Below are 22,515 nucleotides of genomic sequence, written 5' to 3'. Positions count from 1 at the left end.
TTGCTGGGCCCGGGACCCCACGTGGGACGCGCGAGGACCCTGCGCCACCGCCCCTTCCGGGTCCGGAACGGCTCCAGCTGTACGCACCCGCCCCGAGAGGAGCCGGGGACGGCGGCACCGGGCGGGTTGGGGCGAGCCGGGGGCGCGTGCCCCCGCCGGGTGGCAGCCCCGCTCTACGTCCCTCGCGGCCTGGCAAAATCACATTCGGCCGAGAGTTCACGCTGGGGAAGCTCTCTGAATGCCTCTGAGAAACGAGGCCCGGCGCCATCTCACCGACGAGTCTCGCCTTTACTGCTGCGTGCGTTTCCTCGGCACTTTAGGAACTAAAGCCTAACTGTCTGGGTAGCTCCCTAACAGGCTCTGGAGCTCAGTCCCTGGGCAGGGGGAAGGGGGTCCTCCGGGCTCCCAGCTCGCAGTCCTTTTTCTGGACAGGCAGTTCCTCGGCCACCTGGCAGGGCCGCGTTGCCTGGCAACGGCGGGGTCCTTCCTGGCTCGGCGGCGCTCGGGGCCTGAGGGGAGAAAACCGCCGCGGAGGGCGCTGGGGGTGGCGGCGGCGGTCCGGGAGGTGGCGGCGCGACTGAGACGCGGGTTTGGAGCGCCAGGGCGTCCGACCTCTGCACCTGAGAGAAGATGAACACGGCCGACCAGGCCCGGGTGGGGCCCGCGGACGACGGGCCTGCGCCACCCGGAGAGGAGGAGGGAGAGGGGGGCGGCGAGGCGGGCGGGAAGGAGCCAGCAGCGGACGCGGCCCCGGGGCCCAGCGCTGCATTCCGCCTCATGGTGACTCGGCGGGAGCCGGCCGTGAAGCTGCAGTATGCGGTGAGCGGCCTGGAACCGCTGGCTTGGTCCGAGGACCACCGCGTGTCTGTGTCCACGGCCCGCAGCATCGCTGTGCTGGAGCTCATCTGCGACGTGCACAACCCGGGCCAGGACCTGGTTATCCACCGCACCTCGGTGCCCGCCCCTCTCAACAGCTGTCTCCTCAAAGTAAGTCATCCCTTGCCATTCCCAGAGTCTTCTTCTGTCCCCCTCTCGCGGCCGCGTCATCCGTCCCAGGGGAATCCGGTCCCGCACTCGGTGCGGGGATTTCCCTCTTCGCGCCGAGCGCTGGGGATTTATTAAGCAGCCAGGGTTGCCACCGCTTTAAAAAAAAAAAAAAAGAAAAGAAAAGAAAAGCCCTGCAGCTGTCTGCACCCTGTTTCCCCAGGTCACCCGCCGCCCCAAACACAGGTACACACCCAGGGGGCTTTCCCGGAGTTAAGTCCCGCCAACCCCTCCTTCGCCCCAGCGTCGGGCCGGCACATGGAGCGGGTTACTCGGTGGTGCTTTCTGAGACTCCACCCCCTGTAGATCCAACCCGGGGCCTGCCTCTGTCGTTGCTCCTATTGTTTGGGGCCGAGTTTCCGAGGTTCTTGGCTGGCTTTGTCTACTGTGTGTGCCCTCCTCTCGCGCCACTTTAGCTTGAGAAAAGAAAAACTGGTCCTATCCATAGTCTTAACTGTTTAAGTGACTTTATTATGAATGGTCCTCGCCTCTCCTTGGGCAAACGGGTAAATACCAGATCTCCGGGTTTGTACTCTAGTTTTTCTTCACTAGGCAAACATCTTTGGGATGTAGAACGAAAATAAAGACTCGAAACAACTGCATATCTTAAACTTCAAGCGCAAGGTCAAGTAGTAAGCCATAGCGTTCCTTTTAGTTGCTTAGCGGTGTAAAAACTTGCCATATATCCTTAATAGAAGCGTACACTTACGTGTGATCTGTCAAAGTGTATATTCATACATTCAATAGATATTTGAATACCGCTGTGCTTGGTGCTACCGCATGTTCTGGAAATAAAGCAGTGTGCAAAATAGAGCCCCTGCCCTCATGAAGCTTACATTCTTTGGCAGGTCAAGCACAAATGATAAGGTCCTGTCAGGTAGTGATAAGCATTATAAAGATGTGTATCCACACACAGAGAACATGTTGATGTGTTCGTAAACTCTTACTCTGTACAGCCATTTAAAATATGAGTCATTAGCTATAGGTAGGGTGATGATAGCCCTCATCACTTTGTAGCATATTTAATTCAAGTTTCAAACAGCTTGTTGTTAGATTGTTCGTCAGCTTGTATGACTAAGCTTTCTCTAAGATCTTGAAGAGGATGTGAACACATTTGTTCAAGTGTAAACAAATCAGATAGACAGATGCAACCCTATGAAACTGAGAATTACAAAAGGAGGAAGGCAGAAGAAAGGTGATTTAAAAGGTGTATCTTCTGCTGAAAAGGCACTTAACTGTTTCCAAGGATATTCATACGCACATCAACTCAAGGAAAGTATGTATGTCAGTATGGTAGAGATCGAATACCTTAGCAGAGAGAATGTAAAGAAAGGAGGGAATAGTAAGAGGAGAGACTTTTATGGGACAGGTCATCTGGTGGTGAATCTACAGCAGTCCCAAAGAAGGTAGCGTTTGGTTTGTAAGAGGAAGGAAGGAAAGGGCATTCCAGGTGGTGGGAATGAGGCATTCATCCCATGTGCATACACGTTTAAGTCATGAACATCATTTACGATTGTTTGTATAATAACGGATCAGTACATGAGCTCAAATAGGTTTTCTAGAGAGTCAGAGAAAGTAAGATGAGGCCAGTTGTGAACTTGGAAGGTTGGTATGAGGAAGTTGGCTTCAATCTAGGAAGCCTTTAAGATGTTGTTAACAGTTTCATTAGCATAGAGTGACCTGCTGTGGTTCAGGAACATTGCTGGATAGAGGCAAGAAGATGATTGCTGGGATCAGTGTAAAATAGAAGTTAAGAGATTGGGCTTTGGCACAAGATAGGCCTATCTGTAAAAGAGGGATAATGAAACCCTGTTTAGGCTTTTTGGAAGATTGAATTAAACATACATAATCACTTGGCCCAATTATTGGCACACTGTAAATGCTCAAGGTGAAAATAATGCAGTTATACAGGTATGAAGGAGTAGGAGTCTGGATTAATATTGTGGTTGTGGACTGTCATTTTGCCTCACCTGACATTTAACACAACTGCTACCTAGTAACAGGAAATCCTTATATAGCTGTCTTATAGTTGACAAATGGCTTCGACGAAATTAATTAGTAACATCTTCCCCTTCTGTACTGTGGTGTTTTTTTTTTTTAAGCACATCACATGAACCATCAGTCCTTTTGCAGTCTTTTTAGACTGATTGAAGTGAGTGAATTCCGAATTGTCCCTGCAGTTCTACAAGAGCCCTCTGTGGGTTAAAACTCTTGTGTGATGGTAGGAATGTAAAGAAGTCTGTGTCAGCTCTTTGATGACTCCACCCATTGGCAGTCTGTGGATTTAAATCTGCTCGGTGCTGTGCAGCATGCCTTCGGTCTAACCTAAACAGTGGACAGTCTGCAGCACAGATCACAGTTTTAGTGTAGCATTGTTAGAAAACTAGGTACTAAACACCTTTGAAGCTTTTGCTCTATGATTCTGTTATTTAGATTATGAATTTGCAGGAAAATCTGCAGTTATGTAATAGTTCAGACATTATCAGCTGTTATATAAGATTGTATGGTAGAAAGGTGAACAGTATAAATCTGAAAAGCAATGAAATAGTGATTTAAGAATGTCAGAATTGTTTTTCCCATTGGACTATTGATTTAGTGACTCATCTAGTGAGTCATTTGTGTATAGTTCCAAATTCTGATAATATATGTGTACCGAATTGTATTGCGCATCAATTGTTAGGAGCCTTAGAAAGTATTAACTTCATCTGCTACATTAAGTTAAATAACTGTTCCCTGGCTTTGAACTCTATTACCTGTCCTCAAGAAGCTTACTGTCTAAAAGCTTCAAGTGAATTTTTGTCAGGTGCTTACAAAATGCCTAACAGTTAGTATTAAAAGTATTTGCCATTAAAAGTAATGGTGAAAACTGCAATTACTTTTGAATAGTATTAGTGGTCAACTGGAAACTGGATGTTGTACAATTAAATGATTGGCTGTGAGCAGGCCCCTGGGAGCTGGACTTTTAAGTATACTCCTTGAGCATCTGAATACTTGATTTGTTAACAGTTTCGTGATAGGGAGAGTTGGAGAGGGGTGCAGTAGTCTCATTGAAACTAATATGTCAGAAATTGCTACACAAAACCCTAAGACTTTTTCCTACCGGTCAAGATCTGTGCTGCTCTCCATCCTGTCAAGAATTCTTCCCACGATGAGTAGGACCAAGGGTTGCTTGAGCTTCCTTTATTTCATCCTGTGCCGCTTGCTTTGGGTTACCAATCCTGTGAGTTTACTTCTACAGTAGCTTTTATTTGTAGCAAATTTAACCTGTTCTAAGGAGTATTGCTTAGTTCACAGTATTAAAGGATTTGATGAACAATTTTATATCTACTGTTCATTTGGTACACAACTTTATGTCTACCTTGCATTTTTGCATACTTTTGTTAGCATTAAAAATCTTATTAACATTTACTTGAGGCTGAGTGCTGTGGCTCACGCCTGTAATCCCAACACTTTGGAAGGGTACGGCAGGAGGATCGCTTGAGCCCAGGAGTTAAAGACCAGCCTGGGCAATACAGGGACACCGCGTCTCTACAGAAAAATATAAAAATTAGCCAGGCATGATGGTGTGCACCTGTGGTCCTAGCTACTGAGGAGGCTGAGGTGAAAGGATTGCTTGACCCCAGGAGGTTGAGGCTGCAGTGAGCTGTAGTCACACCAGTGCACTCCAGCCTGGGTGACAGAGAGACTCTCAAAAGGTTTTCTTTTTTAACTTAATTCTCAGAGTATATTAACAATTATCATAGGTGACTTTATTGAGCACTTAATATATGCTTTGAAATATTGACTTATTTAGCCTTTCTAACTTTATGGGTCATGTATTAGTCTCATTTATAAATGAGGAAATTAAGGTCAGAAGGTTTAAGCAATTTGCGCACATAGCTGGTGTGTAACAGAGCCAGCATTTGAACCCAGGTAGTCTGGCATCATAGCACAGATTTTCAGTTATTATGCTGTGCTTCATTATGTCATCTCACAAATTTTATCTACCTGTAGAAAGCACCGGGCTTTGATTAGCATTATTTTATTTCCAAGCCAGCCACCTACACCTCATTTAATTGGCATTTTCAGTCTGTGATTCTCCAGCAAGTTTCATAGTGTATCCAAGAGACTACTTTAAAATGCCTTCCTAAAATCAAGATACACTGCCTGAAACACCATTCCCAAAGTATTCTACATACTTTGGGATAATAAATGGTGAAGGGTAATAACTGTCTTCCCTCCAAAGGCTCTTATTGTTTAAAAAGGAAAAAAAGTTTGGCTTCTTGTGGCTCAGTAGGTCTTTATAGTAGTTCCCTGGCCAAGGCATTTAGTGTCCTCCTGTCACTTCTCAAGGGAGAATGACATATAATATATAGTATTTCCAAAGCTTGTTTGGCCATAGAACTATTTTTAAGGGACAATGAAAGGGAGTAGTGTACTGTGAAACACACTGGAGGAAAAGTTAGTTCTCTGTTTTGTGGACAATTTTCTATTTACATTTCATTTTATTTGCTTATCTATTATTAGCAGAAAAGAGAATAAGAATAGATTATTCCTGTTATCCTTTGCTGCTTTCTTTCTTTTTCTTTTTGAGACGGAGTGTTGCTCTGTCGCCCGGGCTGGAGTGCAGTGGCGCGATCTCTGCTCACTGCAAGTTCCACGTCCTGGATTCACGCCATTCTCCTGCCTCAGCCTCCTCAGTAGCTGGGATTACAGGCGCCCACCACCATGCCTGGCTAATTTTTTTTGTATTTTTAGAAGAGACGGGGTTTCACCCTGTTAGCCAGGATGGTTTCAATCTCCTGACCACACCCGCCTTGGCCTCCCAAAATGCTGAGATTATAGGCGTAAGCCTGGCCATCCTTTGCTTGTTTCTAATCATCATTCCTGTCTGTACAAACTATTCGTTTGTTTGTACATTGAGGAATTTTTTGTTAGGCTTAATGGTCTGTAGGTTTTGTTATTTATTTACCATTTGGGTTTTTTTTTTTGTTTGTTTGTTTGTTTGTTTGTTTTGCAGAGCCTGGCTCCATCACCCAGGCTGGAGTGCAGTGGCACAATCTCGGCTCACTCCAACCTCTGCCTCCCAGGTTCAAGCACTTCTCCTGCCTCAGCCTCCTGAGTAGCTGGGGTTACAGGTGCCCGCCACCACGCCTGGCTAATTTTTTGATATTTTTAATAGAGATGGGGCCTCACTATGTTGTCCAGGCTGGTCTCAAACTCTTCGTCTCCAGTGATCCCACCTCGGTCTCCCAAAGTGCTGGGATTACAGGTGTGAGCCACCGCGCCCAGCCATGGGGGATATTTTTTAACTCTTTGTTGCACTCTAATTTTCTGATATGTCCCTGGTTGTCCAGACTTCATCTAGGATGTGGTCAGTGATTCTGTGTTAATGTCTTTCAAGTGCTTTCTGTGTCCTGGAGGGTAATTCCTTTAGGCTTGAAAACTTAAACTCATTCAAAGTGACTTTTATTATATCCATGTGTGTCTTAGGCTGGAATTTCCTTTCAATCATGTTCTACCCTTTCCAGTTTAAAGGTCAGCCTCTTTGAAAAAGGAAATTGACACTAAAAAAGAATTGAAGGATTCTTTTTCTTTTATCCATTTCTCTAAAGACAGTGGATAAAGTCCTTCCTTCCTCCTGCTTCCAATATAACAAAAAATTTTTTGGCTAATCTCTGCTCTTTTTGGCTTTAGCCTTCCTATTTTTTTATGGTTCTGAACCACTTTCTTTTGGTCATTTATCTCTTCCTCCATCTTTGATGTCTCTTTAAAATCTTATTAAAGAGCTCACAGCTGGGCGTGGTGGCTCGCACCTATAATCCCAGCACTTTGGGAGGCTGAGGCAGGTGGATCACTTGAGGTCAGGAATTCGAGACCAGCCTGACCAACATGGTGAAACCCTGTCTCTACTAAAAATACAAAAATTAGCTGGGTGTGGTGGTGCACACTTGTAATCCCAGTCACTTGAGAGGCTGAGGCAGGAGAATCACTTGAACCCTGGAGGTGGGATTTGCAGTGAGCCAAGATTGTGCCACTGCACTGCAGCCTGAGCGACAGAATGTCTTACTGTCCGATACATGTTACGAACTTGGAGGAGGGAGAGATGAATGAAAGCTTGAACGACCTCAAAAGGCCTTACAGGGAGAATTAGATCTGGTAGGATAGATGGGATTTACATAGGGAGAACTAGGCAAGGGAGCCAGGGAAAGCTGAGGTGGGACTGTTCAGGAATGGCAACTAGAATAGTCTGATTAGAGTGAACATTATTCTGTAGAAACAGTAAACAAAGCAGTTGGAGTTGGCTCTCGCCATTATTTTTGAATGAAATTTCAGATAAAGGACCTAAAGGTGGCATTTGTATTGCAAATATATTGTAAAAATCTAAATATCAATTTGTATCAAAGATACATATAGACACATATTTTTTTTTTTTTTTTTTTTTTTTTTGAGACGGAGTCTCGCTCTGTCGCCCAGGCTGGAGTGCAGTGACACAATCCCAGCTCATTGCAACTTCCGACTCCCAAGTTCACGCCGTTCTCCTGCCTCAGCCTCCCGAGTAGTTGGGACTACAGGCGCCCACCACCACGCCCAGCTAATGTTTTATATTTTTAGTATAGATGGGGTTTCACCATGTTAGCCAGGATGGTCTCGATCTCCTGACCTTGTGATCCGCCTGCCTCGGCCTCCCAGAGTGCTGGGATTACAGGTGTGAGCCACCGCACCTGGCCTTATTTTCGTAAATTTGTTAACACCTTTTTTGTTTTGTGACTAGCTCAGATAAATGCTGTGTTGAATCTTAAGAATCAGGTACATCTCTGTTGGATATATTAATTCTAGGAAGAATATGAGAACCAGGCTATGAATAATGACACTTATTCTGACATTTTTAAAAAACTGCCATCTCCTAAACACTCATCTGATAGTTTTTATATCTCTTTATTTTCAGGTTGGCTCAAAAACAGAAGTTGCTGAGTGCAAGGAGAAATTCGCCGCCTCCAAGGACCCCACGGTCAGTCAGACTTTCATGTTGGATAGAGTGTTCAACCCTGAGGGGAAGGCTTTACCAGCAATGAGAGGATTCAAGTACACCAGCTGGTCTCCCATGGGTTGTGATGCTAATGGCAGGTGCCTCTTGGCAGCACTGACCATGGACAATCGCCTGACCATCCAGGCAAATCTCAACAGACTGCAGTGGGTCCAGCTGGTTGACCTGACTGAGATCTATGGAGAACGTCTTTATGAGACCAGTTACAGGCTCTCTAAAAATGAGGCCCCGGAAGGAAATCTCGGGGATTTTGCTGAGTTTCAGAGGAGACACAGCATGCAGACCCCAGTCAGAATGGAGTGGTCGGGCATCTGTACCACTCAGCAGGTCAAGCATAACAACGAATGCCGGGATGTTGGCAGTGTGCTCCTGGCCGTCCTCTTTGAAAATGGTAATATCGCCGTGTGGCAGTTTCAGCTGCCCTTTGTAGGAAAAGAATCCATCTCTTCATGCAACACGATTGAGTCAGGAATCACCTCTCCCAGTGTATTGTTTTGGTGGGAATATGAGCACAATAATCGAAAAATGAGTGGCCTTATTGTGGGGAGTGCTTTTGGACCCATAAAAATTCTTCCTGTCAATCTCAAAGCAGTCAAAGGCTATTTCACTTTAAGGCAGCCTGTTATCTTGTGGAAAGAAATGGACCAGTTACCTGTGCACAGCATCAAATGTGTACCACTTTATCATCCTTACCAGAAGTGTAGTTGCAGCTTAGTAGTGGCTGCAAGAGGCTCTTATGTATTTTGGTGTCTTCTTCTGATCTCCAAAGCAGGGCTGAATGTTCACAATTCCCATGTCACAGGCCTTCACTCACTGCCGATTGTCTCCATGACTGCAGACAAACAGAATGGAACAGTCTATACTTGCTCCAGTGATGGAAAGGTGAGGCAGCTGATTCCCATTTTCACAGATGTTGCATTGAAGTTTGAACACCAGTTGATTAAACTCTCAGATGTGTTTGGCTCAGTGAGGACTCACGGGATAGCAGTGAGCCCGTGCGGTGCGTACCTGGCCATCATTACCACTGAGGGTATGGTCAACGGCCTCCACCCCGTTAACAAAAACTACCAGGTGCAGTTTGTTACTCTCAAAACCTTTGAAGAGGCAGCTGCTCAGCTCCTGGAATCTTCAGTTCAAAACCTTTTTAAGCAGGTAGATTTAATAGACCTAGTACGCTGGAAGATTTTAAAAGATAAACATATCCCTCAATTTTTACAAGAAGCTTTGGAAAAAAAGATTGAAAGCAGTGGAGTCACCTATTTTTGGCGTTTTAAGCTTTTCCTCCTGAGGATTTTATATCAGTCAATGCAGAAAACCCCTTCAGAAGCCTTGTGGAAACCCACCCATGAGGACTCAAAAATCTTACTAGTGGATTCACCTGGGATGGGCAATGCTGACGATGAACAGCAGGAAGAAGGCACTTCTTCCAAACAGGTGGTGAAGCAAGGCCTGCAGGAGAGAAGCAAGGAAGGAGACGTAGAGGAGCCCGCTGATGACTCGCTCCCCCCGACTGGAGATGCTGGAGGCCGGGAGCCAATGGAAGAGAAACTCCTGGAAATCCAAGGGAAGATCGAAGCTGTGGAGATGCACTTGACCAGGGAACACATGAAGCGAGTCTTAGGAGAAGTGTATCTGCACACCTGGATCACAGAAAACACTAGCATCCCCACCCGAGGACTCTGTAACTTTTTAATGTCTGATGAAGAGTATGATGACAGAACAGCACGGGTAGGTGTTTATTAACAGAAACTCTGAAATTGTAAAGTCTGCTTTCTTCATGAGAAAGAAATGACCTAAATTGAGTTCCTGAAGATCAGCTTTTGCTTTGACATTTTTTAGATAATTGATTTGCATGAGGTGCAGGGGAATAAATAGGAAATGCGGATTAATGCAGAGGATGCATTCATGGCATACAAAGAATATTTTGATTCTTCTTCACACTGGCCTTAATAGATATGCAGAGTTTGCAGGATGAGCTTTCCAGACTGGATTAGCTTAAAGAAACTGCATTTAGCTGAGTAATATGTGATGGGCAGTCATGGCCATAGAAATATGGTGCCCATGCTCCCTGCCCTTCCTCTTTTACAAAAGTTTTGTAGGGGAGGGGTGTAGTGACATGTTTTCCGTTTGATAGGATTTAAGGATATCTTCACATTTAGTCAAAGACATGTAAACAAATCATTACCCATGTCTCATTTTTACAAATACTGGACACAATCTTTATTTTGGTAATAGAACAATCATAGTGTTATCCAGAATGTATTCTATAGAATTTAAGTTGCTTAACGGAACACTGGGGTTCCCAGTGCATATTACCATCCTAAGAGTTCTGAGAATTCCTACAGAAAGGAAACCTATACCTTCGTATAGTTCGGTATTACTCAGACTTCCTGATCGCAGAATCTTTCTTGCAGCTAATAGCTGCTAAAATCCTGAAGAACCCGTGTTCTAGGAAATATACTGTATTCTGAAATACTCAAAACCACAAATATCTGTGTTCCTTTTTACTTCAAAGATTGATACTTATTGACTAAAGTCTTAAAATATTAATTGAAGGCAGTATCTTTGTTCGTAATGTTAAGCTGTTCTGTTCACAATCACTTCTTCCATTTTGTTGTTGGAAAGAATGTGTATGTTTGTGTACACACATTTGCCTTTGAAATTATTGCTCATAGAATGTTTGCAGTGGTCTTAAGAGTATTAAGATGCACTGTTCATGTAAATGACTTTTCTTCTTTAAAAGTTCTTTTGGGGCTGGTCGTGGTGGCTCATGCCTGTAATACCCAGCACTTTGGGAGGCCGAGGAGGGTGGATCACAAGGTCAGGAGTTTGAGACCAGCCTGGCCAACATGGTGAAACCCTGTCTCTACTAAAAATAAAAATTAGCCGGGCATGGTGGCGGGTGCCTGTAATCCCAGCTACTTGGGAGGCTGAGGCAGGAGAATCGCTTGAACCTGGGAGGTGAAGGTTGCAGTGAGCTGAGATTGTCAATTGACAAGAGCAAAACCCCATCTCAAAAAAAAAAAGTTTTTTTGTTTTGTTTTGTTTTTGTTGTTTTGTTTTTTTGTGGTTTTTTTGAGAGTCTCGCTCTGTACCCCAGTCTGGAGTGCAGTGGCACGATCTCGACTCACTGCAAGCTCCACCTCCCGGGTTCACGCCATTCTCCTGCCTCAGCCTCCTGAGTAACTGGGACTACAGGCGCCCGCCACCACGCCTGGCTAGTTTTTTGTATTTTTTTTAGTAGAGACAGGGTTTCACCGTGTTAGCCAGGATGGTCTCGATCTGACTTTGTGATCTGCCCGCCTCTGCCTCCCAAAGTGCTAGGATTACAGGCATGAGCCACCGTGCCCGGCCAAAAAAAACTTAATTTTTAAACGTTTCATTGTGTTCCAAATTGTCTAGAAGAGTATTCTGGTTATCACAGTACCATGGGACCTAGTTAGGTTTATTATAAGAGTCAGTGAAAAATTAGCAAAAACATGTTAGAAAGTACTAGAGGTTGGGTTTGTAATGATTTAGAATAATTGTCCAGGTACTCCATGAGCCCAGGAAGCTACATTTAGCGTGGTGATGTGATTCCAGCAGAGCCAGTTTAAAAACCAGAAGATTACGCACCCATCCCTGTCTATAGCAACTGAGTTTATTGAAGACCATGCATTCCTGTCTTAGAAATCCAACTATATGCATAAAATGAAGACTTTTTAAACCCAGGATGTTGATTTATTAGTAGTTATAAATTATTTTGGAGATTATCAGCCTAGTATGCTGGTACAGTTAAACTAGCACTTTTAAACCTTTTTTCATTATCACTTCCGCCAGAGCATTTGTAGACACTTTTTCGGAATTGACCCTGCCCATGAAGTTTTAATACCACAGATGTATTTTGTGTGTCCGTTTATGTACTGTGTGTATATCTTTGCTTTATATGTAAAAAGAGAACTTTTTGTCCCCCAAGAACTAATATTTGCTGCTTTGGAAGGACTCTCACTCCCATTGAGAATGTGTGAGTCAGAATAACACAGTTAAGAATTGAGCTTGCCAGGGTCAAGGCTATTGAGAACAAATAGCAGTCTTTCCTTATGTAAAATTGAGGTATATCTGGGCTGGGTGCAATGGTCACGCCTGTGACCTCAGCACTTTGGGAGGCCAGGGTGTGAGGATGGCTTGAGCCCAGGAGTTCAAGGCCAGCCTGGGCAACATAGCGAGACCCTGTCTCTACATAAAGTGAAGGAGAAAAAAAAAATTATCCTGGTGTGGTGGCACAAGCCTGTAGTCCTAGCTACTTGGGAGGCTGAAGGGGGTGCCATGTTCGCACCACTGCACTCTAGCCATGGCAACAGCGAGACCTTGTCTTAAAAAGAAAATAGAGGTGCATTTGTATGGGAGGAATTCTGAGTAGTTTTTGTCACTGTATCATTATCAGGATGTTTGGCCTGTCTAGAAAAGCAGAGTGAGGCTGGGCGCAGTGGCTCATGCCTGTAATCCCAACACTTTGGGAGGCCAAGGCGGGCGGATCACGAGGTCAGGAGATCGAGACCATCCTGGCTAACACAGTGAAACCCCTTCTCTACTAAAACTACAAAAAAGTAGCCAGACCCTGTAGTCCCAGCTACTCGGGAGGCTGAGGCAGGAGAATGGCATGAACCTGGGAGGTGGAGCTGGCAGTGAGCCAAGATCACACCACTGCACTCCAGCCTGGGTGACAGAGTGAGACTCTGTCTCAAAAAAAAAAAAAAAAGAAAAGAAAAAAACAGAGTGAGTTTGGTCATCCTTGCTGTAAGGGACCATATGTTAGAATTCTTAAGACTGAAAAGAAAAAAGGCCAAAAATTAATGGGATTTAAATTTGTAGAGTATATGCAGAAGAGGTAAGATACTGGGTTTACCAACTTCTGAGCTAGTAAGACATCCTTTGAAACTTAAGTGAACTAATTTTAGTGAATTAATCCAAAATCTTGTGGATTCATTCATAAGAAGCAGAAATGGATTCAGAACTAGAAGGGCACTATCACTAGTAAGAGAAGACAACTCTTGAGGGTTATGTATCCCAGCCTCCAAATTACATATCCAGTGAAGTTAAAATAAAAAAAAAATGAATTGGATTCAAGTTTTTTTCAGACTTTTATGTTTAAACAGTGAATCTTTTTTTTTTTTTCTTGAGATGGAGTCTCACTCTGTCACCCAGGCTAATGTGCAGTGGCGCAACCTCGGCTCACTGCAACCTCCGCTCACGGGCTCAGGCAGATCCTTCTGCCTCAGCCTCCTGAGTAGCTGAGATTACAGGTGTGCGCCACCATGCCCAGCTAATTTTTCTATTTTTAGTAGACACGGGGTTTCACCATGTTGGCCACCTGGTCTCGAACTCCTGATCTCAAGTGATCCAACCACCTTGGCCTCCCAAAGTGCAGGGATTACAGGCATGAGCCACTGTGCCCAGCCAAGAGTGTAATCTTAATAAAGCACAGAAAAGCAAAACTGAAGCAAAGAATGGCCTAGAGTCTGCCGTTACCTCTCTCACTCCCAGCTTCTTGCTCCTATAGTAGGTCTTGCCATGCCTCTGCAGTGGGGTCAGCTAGTCTTAGATTGCCGTCTACTGGACTATGTTGGCCATGGGTCTTTGGGCCATCAGAAGGGGAAATTATTTTTTAATCCTGATGATCTTTTTACTTTGTAAGCCTGTCTTTTAAAATAGACATTTGTACAGTTCTACAAAGAGAGCAGTATTCCACATAATATTTTGCCTATAGAGATTATGCTTTTTCTTCTTAAAGTCAGAACATTATAAATAATAGCTAAATACTTTGTCTTCTAATAGAACTCTGAAATCCTTGTCTCAGAAGCAACTAAAACAAGGCGAGTAATAAGATTTTGGTTTTCAGAACAGTTTTCTCCTTAGTGGTTACACCCTGTTGCCACAGAGTACCTGAATAAATTTATTTTATTTAGCTAGTTGACACAGGTTGAAACTCTAGTTCTTTTATTTTCCAGACACTATAATCAGCCTATTTGGCAATGCAGATCCCCTGTCTTTTGTGAAATACTGCTCTTTGCTCTTTTCTTTTTGTTTATTATTATTTAATTTTCCCTTTGTGTTTGTCGGCTTTTTCTTCAGGAAATCCTGCACTTACACTAAACTTTGCTGACTACTTTGTCTTACTAGGTGCTGATTGGACATATCTCAAAGAAGATGAACAAACAGACTTTCCCTGAGCACTGTAGTTTGTGTAAAGAGATCTTGCCATTCACAGATCGCAAACAGGCAGTCTGTTCCAATGGCCACATTTGGCTCCGGTAAGCCATTTTAAAAGTTCCTACTTATGCTCATTTTTCAGTTTTGTGTAGCACAAACTACTGTATGTGACAGAATAGCAACTTTGTGCCAGTTATCTATTGCCCTTGCCAATTTGTTGGAGAAAAGTTGCTATTACAAAGCCTGATGTCGACTTTTTTCATCAGTATCACTCAAGCAAGTTGGCCTTTAAAGACAGTTTTTTACTGCTTAATATATAGGAGTTTTCTTATTTGTTCAATTTCGTAATTGAACAAATTATGCCTCCTCTTCCTAGCCTCATTCTAAGACCTTGGTGTATCCTCATGTTACTGGACCTGTGGGCTGCATTTGACACAATTACTCCCTCCTTGAAGCACTTTGATCACCTGCCTTCTGGGACACAGCAACCCTGGTGTTCTTCCTGTCTCTGACTCTTCATTCTCAGTTGACTTTGCTGATGGGCATCTCAGCTGTCTGTCTTTCGCCTGTTTTTCTTCTCTTTGCACTTTCCCGGGGCGGTTGCTTATCATCTGCACAATGATGATTTAAACTTAGAGCTTTTGCCTGTATCTCTCCCCCTAAGTCTAGGCTTAAGTATCTAACTGCCTGCTCAGTACCTCTATTTGGATGTTTAATAGGCGTTTCAAATTGGAATCCAACCTTTTGTTACTACCTCTGCAGCCCTGGTCCAAAACACCATCATCTCTTGCCCAGATTATTATACCTGTAGTTACTTTCCATCTGGTATTCCCGCTTCCATCCTTGTCCCTCCAGTGTTACTACAGTCGGGATAGTGATTGTGTCAAAACTTTGTCACTGGCTACTTGTTTCTGATGAGTAACACTAAAACCCTCTCAGTGATCCACAAGGCGCCACACAGCCTGAGGCCCCTTCTTCCCTTTGTCCTCCTGCTGACCTCGTCTGCTGTATTTCTCCATCTTGTTCGCTTCACTCCAGGCAGACTGGCTTCATTCCTCAGGTACGTGAGGCATCCCTCCACCTCAGGACATCTACACTGGCTGATTCCTCTACCCAGGATGTTCTTGCAGCAGATGTCCACATGGCTTCCTCCAGTGTCCCTTTATCAGTTAGGCCTTGCTGGCTACCATTCCTAAAATTGTAACACCCCACCGACATACCTTCCCCTCCCAATGTTTTGCATCCTCCTTCCTTGCTTTATTATTTTCCTCTTTAATAATTATCACTATTTAATATATTTTTTCGTTGTCATTCCTCTAGAAAAAGAAAGCTGTATGAAGACAGGAACTTTTGTGTTTTGTTCACAGCTATTTCTAGAACAATGCCTAGTGCATGGTGGGCACTAAATTTTTTAATTTTTAATTTAAATTTAAATTTTATTTTATTTTAGAGACAGGGTCTTTCTGTGTCGGCCAGGCTGGAGTGCAGTGGCGCAATCTTGGCTCACTGTGACCTTTGCCTCCTGGGTTCAAGCGATTCTCCCACCTCAGCCTCCCCGGTAGCTGGAACTACAGGCATGTACCGCCACACCCGGCTAATTATTTTTTGTATTTTTGGTAGAGACGGGGTTTCACAATGTTGACCAGGCTGATCTTGAACTCCTGGGCTCAAATGATCCACCTACCTTGTCCTCCCAAAGTGCTGGAACTACAGACGTGAGCCACTGCACCCAGCCAAATTTTTAACAAGATTGTGCTACACATACCATGTTAACTCACTAGTTTTGTTATCAAAATGTATGGACATTTTTCTACATCAGTACAAAGATAACATTCTTAATGGCTATAGAGGTTTCCATTGTACAGATGTTTCATAGTTTACCCCCTTATTGATAATTTCTTCTTTTTCCAATTTGTATGGCATTCCTACAGTTTGTTTGTTTATTTATTTATTTATTTGGAGATGGAGAAATGAAGTCTCACTATGTTGCCCATGGTGGCTCAAACTCCTGGGCTCCAGTGATCCTCCTGCCTCAGCCTCCTGAGTAGCCAGGACTATGGGCATGTACCACCACGCCTGGCTCCTACACTTTTTCTGATTTGACCATTCAGACTTCTTAAGAGGGAAGAATAGGAAATAAACTTGTAGTGTATTTTAGGTTAGTAATAAAAATAAAAACATGTATTGAGCATTATTAATATGCCAGGCACAGTCTAAGCTGTACACATGTATTAAGTTACTATATTATGCTGGTTGTGAAAATAAGTTGGTAGGAGTACAGGCATGTGCCATTGCACCTGGCTTTCTGTTAGTTAAGATTGGGTATAACTACTGTCTTTAAGACTCTGGCAGTACACTGGGGAAAACCCTGACGAATATTGAAGGCAAAACTAATGGTGCAAAAAGAGACAGGATACTAACAAATGTTCACAGGTTCAATTCCATCCAAAGATTATCATTGGGCCTCTACCAGGGCCAGGCAAATAAGGATGGGTGGAATGTATTTTCACAACAACCATGCATGGGGAGCATCAGGATTACTTTTGTTTTTACAGATGAGGAGATTGGGGCCTGGGGAAGTTAAATAATTTGCCTAAGTCACAATGGTGGTGTGTAGCATAGCTCAGAACCTGACATTCTGGCTCCAGAAGCCACATGTGTAAACATTACACATTAATGTCTCCTAGATGGGTTCTTTCAGGAAAATTGTTTTCATTTTTACTGACTAAAGTTACGGCTTGAAATACCTCAGTATGATTTCTGTAGGTGAGAACCAGTGCTTGCTGTCACTCAGATGTAATCTTTCTTCCTAGATATCCATGTCTTTACTCAAGGTATACCTGCTTGGAGTCCCTTCCCTTAACCTCCTCCTTTGTATTTTCTGCTCCTTAGTTGCTCACCTGAAAATTGTTATCTTTTGGGAAACCTTCCCTGCAACCCAGATGTACTCTTTCCATCTCATTGCGTCCCACCTATCCTTATTTGCCTGGCGCTGGTAGATAGTCAATGAATAATCCTTGGGTGGAATTGAACCTGTGAACATTGGTTAGTGTCCTGTCGTTTTTTTGCACCATTAATTTTGCCTTCGATATTCTTCAGGGTTTTCCCCAATGTACTGTCAGAGTCTTAAAGACAGTGATTATACCTAATCTTAACTAATAGAAAGCTGGGCACAGTGGCACATGCCTGTAATCCCAGCTACTTGGGAGGCTTAGGCAGAGGATCACTTGAGCCCAGGAGTTCAAGGTCAGGCTGGGCAACGTAACGAGACCCTGTCTAGAAACAACAGCAACAAAAAAAAAAACCTAATGAATAATTCCCAATATAATACATGATCAGTTTTTAAAAAGCATATCAAGAATTTAAAGTGCAGTCAGGTATGGACAGACTAAATTCTTTTCTGATGCTCAAACAGGAAAAAAAGCTGCAATCTACCTGGATTAGAACCTTTATGTCTCTTTGCTAAGCACGGAGCATAGGTTTGGCCAGCTTTGGTGCACAGGGGGTACATTGTTGCATGAATGTGTGAGTTTCATGCTTTCAGTTGGTTAATGTGTAGTTTTATGATAACTCTCTGTGATGGAGAAACACCAGTTTCTGAGTGTTAGTAGAGGAAACCCTCTCCCTTGCCAATGCAGTCTGTCTTCTTTCAGGTGCTTCTTAACCTACCAGTCCTGCCAGAGTTTGATATATAGAAGGTGTTTGCTCCATGACAGCATTGCCCGGCATCCAGCTCCAGAAGGTGAATGCTTTCCCTTACTTGGGAGGGTGGGTGGGTGGGTGGAGCATGCTGGCAGTGGGCCAGCGCCCCAGAGTAACAGTTTAAGTCACACTCTACATGTCTTGGTGTTGTGCTGTTGGGGATGGGGGTGGGGAGCAGGCTCCTGCTGCTCTTTACAGTGTTACCATGAAGCCACAGTTAACTGAAACATGGCCATTGGAATATGTCATATTGAAGTGCATACTGCATTCAGTATGTGAGTTAAGTGTGTCTGCAGTTGCTGTTCTGTCACTGCAAACAAATTACTCATGCCAAAAAATGTCAGTTTGTTTCAGTAGATGACATAGATTATATTTGAATGTAAACTCTGTAGATGATACTGTATACGAAGACAACATTATTTAACCAGTAATAGGATATTCACTTGAGGTCGTTCTTCCAGTAGCCATGATGGGTTTTTCCTGGTTGGTCTATGTGGTCTTTCCTGATAGCTCTAATGTCATCCATTTCTGGAGATAACTACCTGGAAATAAGATTGTAGAGTGGTCAGGAATTAGTGATTTAATGATGCCAGTGTCAGATTTTGTCCGACGTCAATAATGCACTCTAACCAAGTGAGCTAATTAGATACAGAACATACAATTATATATGCATTTTGGGGGGAATATTCTGTTCTCAGCTGAAATAGCATTCTATATAAAACTACATACATTCTTGAGTTTTGCTGTAAACTGACAGAAGCTCTGTAATTCTCATAAGTAGGTATATTGATACCTTGTGTTCTGTTGTAGCTTTTTATTAGGGAAACTACAATCATACACAAAAGGAAAGAGAAGAGTATAATAGACCCCTGTGTACCCATCACTTCAGAAATAACCGACTCATGGCCTTTTCTGTTTCATGTGTAGTTCCCTCACCCACCTCCCTCCTCCTGATGGATTATTTTGAAACATATTTTTGGGCACTTTTAAATTTTTACTGCAATTGATAATTGATACGCTGCCTCGGCAGGAAATCTGGAAGAGATTGAAACTTTAAAAATCATGCCCATTGACTTTGAGTCTAACCATTTATGGCTTTTGGGAAGAATGAGAAGCTACTGGATCTAAAAAAGCGTTGGAGTAGAGTTTTTGATAGATGAAAGAGGAGGAGGATTTGACCAGTGTTGCCACATTTTTATTTCTCAAGAGCATAGCCTTTTCCTGTAATTTTATGAGAGAATATTTTAACATTAACAGTGTATGAAGAACATTCTCGGAATACAGTCCTTTCTTTAAATTGAATAAATTTAGCTTTATGAAACATTCATTACCCTTATTTTCCTGTGTCATCACACTTTGTGAACCACAAGTTTAGTCCAGCCTCACTTGGAATGTTGGAAACCGAAGCCCAAAGAAGTGAAGTGTTTTGTCTAGGGATGTGTAGCTGGTTCATTGCAAAATTGGGACCAGAATGCCCATCTCTCAATGCTACAGTCCGGTGTTCATCCCTTCTGACTGCCTTTTCCGAAGCTAATAGTTGATACCACTTGTCTTTCTTTTGCAGATCCTGACTGGATTAAGAGGTTACTGCAAAGCCCCTGCCCTTTCTGTGATTCTCCTGTCTTCTAAATAATCAGTGACAGGAACATGGAAGGGCTGATGAACTCTGCCATAGAAAACTTCCTCCAGCCTGAAGAGGAGGATGTACTGGAGGAAGCCTGACCCTCACGAGTGGAGAGAAGTCCTTGGTGATTGTAAAGAGGGCCCCTGGAGCTCATTTCTGAAGGGCACTCTCCATCTCCAGGGACTAGCGGATGTCCTTTGAAATGGCTGGACTCAGAGAGTTGGAGTCATTTTGAGATGAGCATTAGCCCTGGCTTTGTAACCAATGAGGAACACTTAAGTATCTTGACAGAAGCAATTTGAACACAATGTCCTGTAATTTCTAGGAACAGAATGGTCTTTTCTAGAGAACTTGGATAAGGACCTTGCTGGGTTGAGTTAGGTTTTAATCCTTGCTTTGGTCTGGAACTGCCTTCTGGCTCCAGAACTTAAATTGCTTGGTCCGTGGCATCTGATGTACCAACAGAGATTAAAAGTGTGTAAAGCAACACATGGGCTGATGTTTTGTCCTCAGAAAATAGCTGCTGGTCTGCATCCCTCCATTCTTGTTTTTTATGCATATGGAAAACATTTTCCTAAAACTATATTCTCAAGTTGAAGCCAAGACTGAAATTTAATGTGTCAAATGATCTGGTAACTATTATGAGTAATGGTGACTTTTTTTCATTCTCTCCCGTGTCATCAGATTTCCTGACCCAACTCCTTAATCCGTATAAAGATGTCAAATACTGTAGTTTACCCACGCCACAGCCCTGCTTCAGACTTAACTGTGGTAGCCTAGATGAGCTATTTGTACACAGAGGAAAAAAAGATATTTTCCTCTTTTAGTAATAAAACGTTTAGTATTTTTAATGTTGACATTTCCAGATGTTTCATTGAATATCCAGGGGTCTGTCTGGAGACTTTTAGAGAGGGACAGCTCAGAAGTGGGGCCCTTGAGCTCAGGTGCCATAAGCTTGTGCAATTCAGTTGAACAGAGCCTGGCAGTGTCTCTCCTCTGCACACAGCCCCTTTATATTTGGAATCCAGGTTCTGCCCCCACCTCTACCCACCCAGTGGTCTGTTAAGATGTCCCAGATGGGGCCGGGTGTGGTGGCTCACGCCTGTAATCCTAGCACATTGGGAGACCAAGGCAGGGAGATCACAAGGTCAGGAGTTCAAGACTAGCCTGACCAACATGGTGAAAGCCTGTGTCTACTAAAAATACAAAAATCAGCCAGGCGTGGTGGTGTGTGCCTGTAATCCCAGCACTTTGGTAGGCCGAGGCAGACGGGTCACTTGAGGCCAGGAGTTCAAGACCAGCCTGGGCAACATGGTAAGACCCCGTCTACTAACAAAAGTTAGCTTGGCATGGTGGTGCATGCTTGTAATCCCAGCTACTCAGGAGAGTGAGGCAGGAGCATCACCTGAACCCAGGAGGCAGAAGCTGCAGTCAGCCGAGATGGTACTTAGATGATAACCATAGCGGCAACCTCGCCCCTGCACTCCCTATTGATAGGTAGTGAGCCCTTGGAGGCACTTCTAAACAATCTGCTCGGAAATGTCTTCTGTTTCCTATTCAAATTGCTGTTTTGTCTCCTATGTTTAATCATGTATTTGCTATTCTGCTTATTTTTCTCATTTTGGTGGTAATTTCAAGAAGAGTGTTTATCCACTATTGATTTTCAAGAAAGAAACCAAGCACCATTGAAATCATGAGAAACAATTCAGAACATTGTGTGGTTGAAGTCATTTGTGTCTGCAGCTGTTTTTTCCACTTTACAATAAATAAGTAAAAATTAAGATCATGTCAAAAAATTATTGCAGTTTTAATCATTATGGCATATTCCGCCCCCCCGCCACCTGCATTAGAATCAGTGGAGATTTGTTCTTACTGGGAATTTTGGGCTGCTGCCATTTAAAACTTAGGTTTTTATTTAAAGCAGTTGTGCATTTTTGAGAAAATTTATTGAGAGTAACTAGAGAGGATCTCCCAATTTTTTTTGTATGTCTCTATAGGAGTAAACATGGCAACAGTTTTTCTAGAACGTGGACTCACTGCAGGGACTGAACCCAGTGGCATTAAGACCCTAAAATCGATCTACCACCTGCCTGCCCCAAGTTTCCAAACACCCAGTTAGAAGGCCTTTCCCTGCCCTTGTCCCTGTCCCACACCCATGGAGGTTAAGCTACAGAGCTGGGGAAACAGGAGATTTTGAGTTAATGGCAGCCTCACAAATAGTGCTTCTGAATTTCTCTGAGAGTCAGCATACCTCATGAGTGTGTTGCTTGGTGCACCTTGGAAAAGTGAGAATGGCACTATAAGTTTTTAATTGCCTCTTGCAGTTCAAACTTAGATACCTACACCTCTGTACCTTCTTAAAATTTGCCTGGTCTTATTTGGTAGATTTCCAGTTGCTTTCAGCTGTGACCATAATAACTGAGGAACTGGAGAAATACTGGAAGTGCTATTGCCGCACCGCATTTAAAGTACAGGAGCAAAGATTCTATACAATTAGACCCTTTAAGCTACAACATGGTTGCATTTTGGGAGTCTGATATCCACATATGTATCACATTTTCTCTGCCTGGGGTTAATTTGTTCCTATTATTCTAGATAAGAAATTGATAGCTTGTTATGCTTGATATTCATTCTGAAATCCTTCCGTGTCCACCAGGCAGACTTCAAGCAATCTCTACCTACTATTATATCTGCCAAAACTACCAATTATTTTTCAATGTCAGAAGTCATTAGAGCCACTGGCAAAGCTCATGATTGAACGTGACGTTTTTCTGCTTTTCCAAGAAGTTTCTGAGAATGTTAATGTCGAAGTATGCAGGCTGGACCTATCAGCAAGTTTAACACATTAATTAGGTGAAAAGACTCTTAAAAGGCAATAATTAAATATTTCAATTATTTTGTAATTATCATGGTATCAAATAAGATGCAA

At 43.3% G+C, this 22,515-nt stretch overlaps 2 protein-coding genes across 3 annotated transcripts in view; one reads left to right on the top strand and one right to left on the bottom strand.

The window, feature by feature from the left end:
- The window catches only part of DDX31 (DEAD (Asp-Glu-Ala-Asp) box polypeptide 31), an 80,033-nt gene extending 79,765 nt beyond the window's left edge, over positions 1-268 (bottom strand). The window contains 1 exon segment of the mRNA XM_011969545.1: positions 2-268. Coding sequence (XP_011824935.1) covers positions 2-268 — 267 coding nt within the window.
- GTF3C4 (general transcription factor IIIC, polypeptide 4, 90kDa) lies at positions 54-20,075 on the top strand. 2 transcript variants are annotated; one of them, XR_001004826.1, is made up of 6 exons: positions 54-987; positions 7,973-9,799; positions 13,886-13,923; positions 14,231-14,361; positions 17,914-18,002; positions 19,527-20,075. XR_001004826.1 is itself a non-coding variant. In XM_011969547.1 (5 exons), exons 1-5 carry the CDS (start codon positions 631-633, stop codon positions 19,589-19,591), a joined length of 2,469 nt encoding a protein of 822 aa, XP_011824937.1. In that variant the 5' UTR covers positions 364-630; the 3' UTR covers positions 19,592-20,075. The 2 variants fall into 2 exon arrangements, 1 of the variants encoding a protein (XP_011824937.1); XM_011969547.1 differs by lacking the exon at positions 13,886-13,923 and having other exon boundaries at positions 364-987.
- Positions 20,076-22,515: the final 2,440 nt, after the last annotated feature.

Source organism: Mandrillus leucophaeus, unplaced genomic scaffold, assembly GCF_000951045.1.
Source record: "Mandrillus leucophaeus isolate KB7577 unplaced genomic scaffold, Mleu.le_1.0 Scaffold899, whole genome shotgun sequence".
NCBI lineage: Eukaryota > Metazoa > Chordata > Mammalia > Primates > Cercopithecidae > Mandrillus > Mandrillus leucophaeus.
Note: the sequence above shows the minus strand (reverse complement) of the source record. Positions and strands in the feature narration are given on the sequence as shown.